We start from the raw sequence: 9714 nt of genomic DNA, 5'->3' as shown, positions 1-9714 counted from the left end.
CACATTGTCGTTAGACTCAGATAAGTTTTTATAAGCAAACGTGTCGACTGCAACTTGAGCGGTTCCCGGTACCCGAAGAAATCGACATTCGTCAAAACTTTTCGTCAACATCGTGAGAAATGAGAAAGGCGACGTTCCTTTTCGGTTTAATTGTGTGGTGTTTCGTCAGCGATGTGCAACCGACAGGACTGATGAATCTTGTAAAGAATGCGGTGGGCAAGACGAAATGCGGATTACACAAGCTAGGAAACGCCATAGTTCAGCACGATCACAAACACGGAGATCCTTGTCTTTCTACCGACGACCATAAAGTGCCAGATTCGAACGGTTCCAACTCTCTAGGTGAGGAAAATCAGCGTGCTGTCCCAATTCGTTTATTCGAGTTCTAATAGGTAATTAAACTCAGCAATCATGACTTTGCATTGTATTGCAATCCTTGGTTAAAATAAAGGTCACTTTATTGAGAAATTCCCATTCAAATTTTGCATAGTTTAAGCAGAAATTGAGGTTATGTGTGTTTTTTTTTCATATTTTTATGGCCCCATATAAAATTGTGTTGTGACGCTACTGATGAAGGTATTGCAACGAAAATTTAATCACATGCTAAGGAGATGATGCACTACTCAACCAGTTTGACAGATTCGGCTCGACTTATACAGGGTGTCCCAAATAGGTGGTGCCGTTTTCGCGAATTCAATTAACGAATTCTCAAGATTTTCAAATGGAACACACTATATTTTTATTCAGATATCAATTCTAATGCAAAAAATTTTTGTTCCTTTTTGAGATATTCCAGGTTTAAGTCAACATTTGGTCACTCGTTGGAAATATTAGGTACTTTTTAAATAGCAAAGACATGATCCTACTTCTTTTAAAGATATAATACTCCAGATATACGAATAAAACCTATTGCGAACAATACAGATTTAACAAAAATTCACATTTAAAGAAGAAAGTTTATTGGCTAACTAACCAAGGTAACAAATTTGAATAAATTAATCTATTAAAAAAAAGTTAACTAAAAAGATTTCGTTAATTCGGTCCATAAAACTTAGTTTAAAATGTTCCTCTTAAAAGGATCGTTTCATCTGGCATGAAAACAACAAACAAATATCAAAATATTTAAACATGTAGTTGGCTATGACATCACATTTTTTTTTCATATTTCTATTTAAAATGTCGTAGTTGTTTTTTTAGTATATATTTTATTTGTATTTTAACTAAATCATAGTTTTTGGTTTACCTATAAACTTTTTTTGTTATTAATTATTTTCTATCAAGCTAGACATTTTTTTATTTTTTATTATATTGTTTTACTAAATCTGTTAAAGTATGTGGTATAGAGTCGATTTTTTTCAAAATTTCCACGGACACCCTGTATTGTTAGCAATAGGTTTTATTCGTATATCTGGAGTATTGTATTTTTGCTATTTAAAAAATTCCCAACTTACCTTGTTTTTTGTCCTAGAATTGATATCTGAATAAAAATATAGAATGTTCCATTTGAAAATTTTGAGACTTTGTTAATTAAATTCGCCAATACGCCACCACCTATTTGGGACACCCTGTATAAGCTGAGGCGCATCTGTGCATCATCATCTCCTAGTCTGTGGTTTAAGTTTCGTTGCTATACCAAGATCAGTAGCGTCACAACACAATTTTATATGGGGCAATTAAATTATGAAAAAGAAAACACATAACCTCAATTTCTAGCTAAACTATGCCAAATTCGAATAGGAATTTCTTAACTTTAACTTAATTTTAACCAAGGATTCCAAAATGTCGAAATATACAGTGTGTTGCATTCAAAATAACAAAGTTGATGTCGCGGGGGACACTTTGGGGATACCCGGCATCAACAAAAATATTAGAAATCTCCAGGAGAGTCCAAGAAACGTTTGCACGAAACTTTTTTTCCATCTCCTATGAGTTTCCAGTATAGTGGATCGTTTTATTTGGCAAACGGTGTACCTTACTATGTAAGAACTTTTTTATTGTAAAAATAACGGGTAAGTTTTAAAATAGAAAAATTTTATAACAATGTTTACAATTTTATAAAACGTACAAAAATTATTTTATAAGTAACATTTCGATTTTGCGAGAACAATGCCGACAAAAATGTTCATTCGCCGAAATTGAATGAGTATATAATAACTTACGTTCAATTATACATACATATTTGTTGAAAAAATTAATGTTTATTATTTTTAAAAATTCGCTGTATGCCAAATGCGAAGTTCATTTCGATTTCAACAATGTAAAACATGGCGATTTTAATTAAACCATTTTCATCCCTTACGTCATAGATATAAAATTAAACTGGATTTGAAATTAGTTTTATAACACAATTCTGATATATAATTTGACCACTCCTATTTCAGCAGCTACAGTGTTGCCAAAATGTCAAGTATTTTTAACGTTCTAGGTACCAAATTATAGTTTGTTTAAAAATTATTGCCTTTTTGTTTAGTCATTTGTTTTCACGAATTTAGGCAGTCGCGTGAATATTTTTGCTGCTTTGGGACTCTGGAACTTTCTGCGTCACTTATTGTTAATAAAACTATATAAAAATGTCTTTTAAGATCAAATTGCCATTTTAAGGCGCTTTTTATTTCATTAGCTGTTTCATTTGTTTTATAACAAGCTTCATTAAATATAATAGTTAAATACTGTTATTAAATAACAACTATAAAATCTTGTTATAAACCTATTACAAAGAACAAAGTTTTATTTTTATTATGATATCCTGCACCCCAACAAAGTAATTATAAAAGAGTTATAAAATAAATTTAGCTTAAGCATCAATAGATTTGTAAATATCGTTTGACACGAAGCCTTTAAAAATGTTTTACAACTGTAAGGCACTTTAATAAGCATATTGATGACCTTGGCGAACTTTATTCGACTATTTTCTCTTGAAGAAAGTGACAATAAAGCAAATATACAACTATTTAGTCGAATAACAAAATTTGTGTATTACTTGGAAGTTTCTTTGAAAAATTAAAGCGTCTATTTTCATAAATTATTATTAAACATAGTATATAAAAATTAGTATTGATTGAAATAAATAAAATATAATTTAAAAAATAAATTTAATTATTTTAAATTATTTGGTGATTGAAATAATTAAGTTAGTGTATAGATATTATTAAAATAAAAGATTATAAACATATTAATTGGTAAAATGAAGCATATAAATTTGCATATTAATTTTTCTAGCAACTACTCATCTTATATAATTAATAAATAAGTATATTAGTTTGGTTTAGAGACCGGATTCCGACAATTAATAAGGATGAGAAGACAACTGCTGATATAAACATAATGAGAGGCAAAAAATAAAATTAATCTTATGATAAAAAGAACAAAACCCATGTCAACGAAATTGTTCCGTCACGCGTTTCCATCTATTTGCCCCATTTTATTTTTTATTTTTTGTTATGATTGACTTGTAATTTAAGTTTGTGAGGCATAGTCCGTTAGTATTTGAATTTAAAATGTGAGAGAAAGGCAGGAAAACAAGAAAAAAATGTTTGGAAAACTATCAGGGCTTTCGAATAAGTAGAAAGGAATTTCAAAACTGAAAAGTAAACTTGTTGTGTATGTGATCTGTTTGCAGACGTTGTCGGAAGTACCTCGGAAGTTCCGGAAATTGACATCAGAGGTGGCGGACAATCGACGTACGCCACTGTACCTCCCGGAGGAGGTAAACACCTTGTAAATGTTAAATCGAATTGCGAAGAGGGCCAAGTTTTGATCGATTCGATTTGCCGCGATGTTGTATGAATAAATATAAGCAAATAAACATTTGCGCCTCCTTAATTTTGGATATCTTCGTTGGCGTTTTTTATCATGAGTTTTATAGTTCTCGGAGATCGTTGTGAATCCAGATTTTCGAGATAGGCCTAAAGCAAGAGAAAACAAAACAGATAAAACGACTAGATGGCCTATTAAAAAGAAAAACTTTGACTAGCTTTATTTTATTGAACGCGGTTATTTAAGCTTTTTTACTGGTATGAAATTTTATTCTACGATCATTTTGTTTACATGATTGCATCCAAATATCGGCAAATATTTTTGAAAATTTTTTTTTGGGTCATTTTGAAAAACAATATTTTCTCGAAAACTTTAAACCCGATCAGCAAAATTGCATAACCATGAGACGTGGAAGATACAGGGCTATAACTTTTATTTCAGACATCTTTTCGATAATGTACTCTGCTTGAAAACATTTTAATTGGCTGTAACTTTTTTTTTAGAGATATCGAGGTAAACAAAAAAAATGTGGGGTTAGTAGCCACGTTTTTTTCCACTATCAATTCTCGGACATATGAGCCCACATCATATTTTTTTAAATGGAACACCCTGTACATTAAATATGTGCTTAATAGAATCTCTTATTACTTTATATTTTAGTCCACTCGTTTTTGACAAATCCTGAACACATTTCTCATACACTCTCATTATTGCAAGGAGTTCTGTGCACGTGCGAAGAAAAAATCCATTAAAGTTAAGTCGGGGCTGTTGGCTGGCCAATCCATAGTTCCGCCGTTCCCTATCCAATTCCTTAAGAAAATTTTGAACTTGGACATCATTGTGAGTAAAGTAGGAGTAAATCTTTTATATATTGTTCTATAATGATCTCTAGTTACCTTTTGATATATAAATATCTGGGTTTATATTTCGTGTATATATATATATATATATATATATATATATATATATATATATATATATATATATATATATATATATATATATATATATATATATATATATATATATATATATATATATATATATATATATATATATATATATATATATATATATATATATATATATATAAGATTATATATACAAGTCCATAAAATATTTTTCAAAAAATTTAAAAGACCCTGAAAAATCTTCTTTTCCAGAGTACTCATAAATAATATTACTAACCCGTTTAAACGGTATTATAAGTCACATCAAGAGCTATAGTTATACGAAAATCTAAACGCGATGACGTCATTTACTATTGCGATGTACTTCACGAACATTCTTTGACTTATATACAGGCAGTGTGAAAATTGAAAGATCCTGAAATGTTTTGAGGAAATTATTGGCTGTGAACGAAAAACTGCTGAAGCTGGGGAGGAAAATATTTCTTCTCTTAGATAACTGCCATGCGCATCCCCATATTCCAAATCTACGGAATATTGAATTCACATCTCTTCCAGCCAAAACAACAAGTGTATTACGGCCTATGGACCAGAGCGTAATAAAAATCCTTAAGGATCGATACAGGAAGAACATTTTAATGGAAATGATCGAGTCCGAAGACAAATTTTCCGTTAACACTCCTATCGTCATGCAGGACTTATTACCGAGACAGAATTCGAACGGGACTTGAAAGATGATCAGCCACTAAGCAAGTGGGAATAAAGCAGTTTCAAACAACAATTACGTTTACAAGTGAGGAGTTGCAACATTTTATGGTGACAGATCAGGATTTGCCTACAACAGCATACTTGACAGAGGAAGCCATATTACAACAAGCAAGAAAGGGTGAGGAAGAGCACCAAGGGGAAGAAGAAGTTGATCTGGGACCACCACCAACCATTCAACAAGTCCTATATTCAGTTAAGCTGCTAGAGAATTTTTTTATGTATCATCGGGAAGATGTTTATATTGTATTTATATTGTATTGTTATTTTTCAAGTGCCTATAACTCTTCAATTTCGCTGTATAGAGTTTCGACTGTACTTCAGAAAACAAGTATAACCTATACCGCTACTTCGAACATTCTTGCCTGTGAAAATTAAATATATCCTGAAATATTCCGTTTTTCTGAGAAAATTATTGGCTGTGAATGAAAAACTGTTGAAGTCGGGTTAGTTTGGTTTGAACACTATTGCCAACTGTATCAAGGGCGAGTTTCGATCGATTTTGCTGGCATGAAACTGGCCACCGACAAGATTTCGAAAGCAATCTGGGATTTGATGCTAACTTCAAGTCTTCAGTTAATAATGTTTCCTTTCCGTCAGATTATAACAGAGAACTTTTAAAAATAACACACCCCCAACCCTACTTACCATCTTTATAGGTTGGGAAAACTGTATAAAAAAGCTGTAAAAAAGACTTTCAATCAACAATTATCTTTTCAAAAATCGTTTCAGCGGTAAAAACACCATACGAATGTGGTAAAACAACTTTCAAGTCCGAATGAACAAAAAAATCGAGTGATTTTAATCCACGCCCACGAATTAACATCAACAACATGTAAATGCGGTTAAACATCGAAATTGCCGCTGTTGTTGAAGCTGTGCGTCGCGTGATAACCCCCAGGCGTCGCAATAAGAGGAACGATAAGTTTCGTCGCTGAAGCGGAAAAATGGCGATCGCGTTTTGTTTCGTTTCGCTGGCGTTGATTCTGACGCAAACCGTGTGCTATTGCGATGACAAAATCTACACTTCCGCCGAACTCGAAGTGCTGCGAAAAGGTACGTGTTTCGAAAAAATCTCGTTAAGAATTTCTGTTTCGATGGATGCGGATATGAGCGTTTTTTTAGTGCGAGTCAAAGGCAGGGACTAAGAAACGAAATTTTTATTTTTAGTTCATAATTGAAAACGAAATATATGGTTTCGGTTACCGGTTTTAACCGGATGCAAGGGTCACGTTGGCCCTTCCCACTTCTCTTTCCCACTACTTTACCGCGCTCATTACAGCGGTGAGTTTGTTAGAAGACCAACAACGCGATATAATTAGTGACGCAGTGTTCAAGATTCAAAGTAGTTTTATCTACTTCACAAATTGACATAGCTAAAAACTACAGCTCGTATGCATGGAATGCTCTAAAAAATATAAATGAAGGGAACAACTTCGTTCAAAAGTCATCTCTAGGGTCAAATTCAACAGAAGATGAAATAGAGCAATTTTTTAAACAAAAAGAATATATTCCTTCAATATCTTAAAAAAGAAAAATCATCAAATGAATCGTATAATTTGCAAAACAAATTATACGATTTTAAATAGTTAAAAGTCGAATTTATAAGAAAATTTATTGGAAGATGTCTTGCTTCTTAGATTAGATAGTTACAATTAATTTTTATATCTATTCGTATATACTAAAATTAATAATTATCGTGCGATTTACTTTAGAATATATCTTTAGTTTTATTGACTACAATTTTTACTTATTTTGGAATGAGGAATCATTTATGTGTATGTTTATTATTTTTTTATGATTTTTTTTTATTTTGATGATTTTACGATTTTTATGATAGAATAAATATATAATATATAAAATAATATAATTTTTTCTCTTATTTCTAATATAAGAGATAAGAGATAATACCCAAAAATTAACCATGACACAAAATTTTTAAATATGTAAAAGTTAATGGAAATAAAGCAAGTTCAGAGAAAAAAAAAACAAAAAACTGTTACTGGCACATCAGTTTGTGCATGGTTTTCAAGTAACTAAATTTAATATGAATAGATGAAAGAAACTAAAACAGAGTCGTCAAATTAATTTATTAGGATTCCTTTTTGTAATAGCACCACTGACAAATTGCAATATATGGATAAGCTGTCTCCTGCTCTCATTAAAATCTTTAAAGATAACTTAAACCCTCTCAAATATTTTTACTCTAATCTTAAAGATGCTACACCATCCCTACAAAAGTGCTCTTGTGATTTGGTTTACATCGTTCACACTTCACAAAAGTGATTGTAAGTTGAAACCTAAAGTGCTTAGTAATGAAAAAAACCCTTTAAACGTAAGTTTTTGGAGATTAACTGATGTGGGAATAGTCTCAACCAAAAGAAAGATGTTGAGGGACTAAGTAATATCTATATCTATTTTCTTCACCAAAACAATACTGCGCAACATAAAGTGCCAGATATTATCAATCTGTAGTGTGCTGCTAAATTTAAATACCGCCTAATGTAATAATTTTTTCATAATAATCATTGCAATTTTACCAATTTTTAAAATTTTTTTTGGGTAGGTTACATATTTGAATTCTTCAGGTTGGCTTTATAATTGGCAACATTGATCGTTTAGTATCTGACAATCCGTTTGGCGTTTCCGCTAGACAATATAGCGTACCGTTTGTAACTAATTGTTTTTTTGCAGGTGGTTCGTTAGGCGACGTAGAAATGGTGGAGAATAATAATACAGGTAAGCGACACATTCAAAATTTTTGCAAAATATTAACGATTGCACTTTGAAGATGTACAGAACATTACGCTGGGTGGCAGGTTTTTGACCAACGTGCCCTGCAAAGGAGAATTGAAGAGAATCCACTCGAAATGTGTGAAGGTTTACCAAAACTCTCCTTAGTTTTGGCTGCGCAGTTTATATTTCCCGCCTTTGCAAAATATGATAATGTGAATTACAAACGTATCATGTATGTATCTTTGTTTTTTTTTGCATAGCGTTGGGTCGGAACGTCGTAGTTTCCCTGAAAATGACGTCAGACAAGTTTGGTATTGTACGACCAAAAATATAGTGCATCAAGTAGGTCTTGCCTGAGATGGACCGTAAGGAATATTTGTAGATACTTGAAATTTTTATAGTATATACGAGGTGTGCTCAAATCGTAAGGTCACTTGTACTTGTAAGTTTGTTAGTTAGTTAGCTTTGAGTTCTTACAGCATTTTTTTCCCCATTAAAAAGCAGAAAAAAAAAGTAATTTTTTCTCTCTCTCTCTCTTCTGGAGAAGCTTGGCAGATATGGTGTCCATGGTGACCCTCAGGATCTTATCCAGTGTGTCGTCTTTAACAATAATATATCGGAGTTGAGGGTTGTGAGCAGTGACGTGCCTCAGGGCTCCGTCTTGGGTCCGCTACTGTACACTATTTACATAAATGAATGGTATTATTTTCTCTTCCCAAAGACTGGCAAAGACTCTAATGAACTTATGCACAATGTTGATAATGTTGAGCGGATGGCATAGTTCCCTGGGGCAATTTTGCCACAGCAGGCCAGGCATTTAAACTCCAAAAGAAAGTTGTTCGTTTGATTGCCGGTGCAGGTTATTTGGAGCATGGTCAACCAATTTTTAAGAAGTTGGAAATTGGGCCACTTCCTTGTCTGCTATATTTATTATCACACAAAAACATGCTTCAGTCAGAACTCCTCTTACCATGGCTATTTAACTAGAAATAACAAGATTGCTTTCGAAAAATCGTCGTTGAGCGGGGCAAGTTCGTCGCGAATAGCGCGAATCACCTTTTTATTTCAAAAAGTAGGCGCTTCGCGGATCCTTGTCCTAGAGGGACGCATTTTTTTGTATCGTGCTCCTGCGGACCACTATGGAACTTTCGCAAAATCGATGTAATTTGATTGTGAATACACCCTGTATAAAGTGTCCTTCACATCTCGTCTAACTTCAAAGTTACGGCACCCTTTGGTAAATATTAAAATTTGTACTGGAATTGCAATTTAAAATTAGATTTTTTCAAATATCCTGCGACCCCCGTATTATAGACGAAACCTTAAACTCTCCCCCGACACAGTTTACGATACTGTTCATATCAAATTATCACATCTTTTAAAGTTTTTCATGTATCGCGAATAATTCACCCACAAAAGCGGAAATTTCTACGATCTATTAGAATTTTTTGCCCACAAACGACGCACCCTGTATATAATTCCAACAATGTTCGAAATAGAGGATACAGCCCTGGATCTCCTTAGTTTCCTGGTATCCGAAACGATGCAA

General features: G+C 32.7%; 1 protein-coding gene across 2 annotated transcripts; it reads left to right on the top strand.

Moving 5' to 3' along the window:
- Nucleotides 1-30: 30 nt before the first annotated feature.
- LOC132705022 (uncharacterized) lies at nucleotides 31-8402 on the top strand. Of its 2 annotated transcripts, XM_060675427.1 has the most exons (4): nucleotides 31-342; nucleotides 3620-3706; nucleotides 8124-8168; nucleotides 8221-8402. In XM_060675427.1, the coding sequence occupies exons 1-4, from the start codon at nucleotides 120-122 to the stop codon at nucleotides 8328-8330; spliced, it is 465 nt and encodes a 154-aa protein (XP_060531410.1). In that variant the 5' UTR covers nucleotides 31-119; the 3' UTR covers nucleotides 8331-8402. The 2 variants fall into 2 exon arrangements, with proteins under 2 accessions (XP_060531410.1, XP_060531411.1); XM_060675428.1 differs by lacking the exon at nucleotides 3620-3706.
- The last annotated feature ends 1312 nt before the right edge of the window (nucleotides 8403-9714 follow it).

This window comes from Cylas formicarius, unplaced genomic scaffold (assembly GCF_029955315.1).
Source record: "Cylas formicarius isolate icCylForm1 unplaced genomic scaffold, icCylForm1.1 PGA_scaffold_7__23_contigs__length_41026272, whole genome shotgun sequence".
Taxonomy (NCBI): domain Eukaryota; kingdom Metazoa; phylum Arthropoda; class Insecta; order Coleoptera; family Brentidae; genus Cylas; species Cylas formicarius.
This window is presented reverse-complemented; position numbering and strand designations above follow the sequence as displayed.

What these genes read in the sequence shown, in the direction of transcription:
- LOC132705022 (XM_060675427.1), top strand. Translation starts at nt 120, where the DNA reads ATGAGAAAGGCGACGTTCCTTTTCGGTTTAATTGTGTGGTGTTTCGTC. An exon ending in GAACGGTTCCAACTCTCTAG is followed by an intron (nt 343 to 3,619) that starts GTGAGGAAAATC and finishes ATCTGTTTGCAG; the next exon opens with ACGTTGTCGGAAGTACCTCG. An exon ending in GGTGGAGAATAATAATACAG is followed by an intron (nt 8,169 to 8,220) that starts GTAAGCGACACA and finishes TGCACTTTGAAG; the next exon opens with ATGTACAGAACATTACGCTG.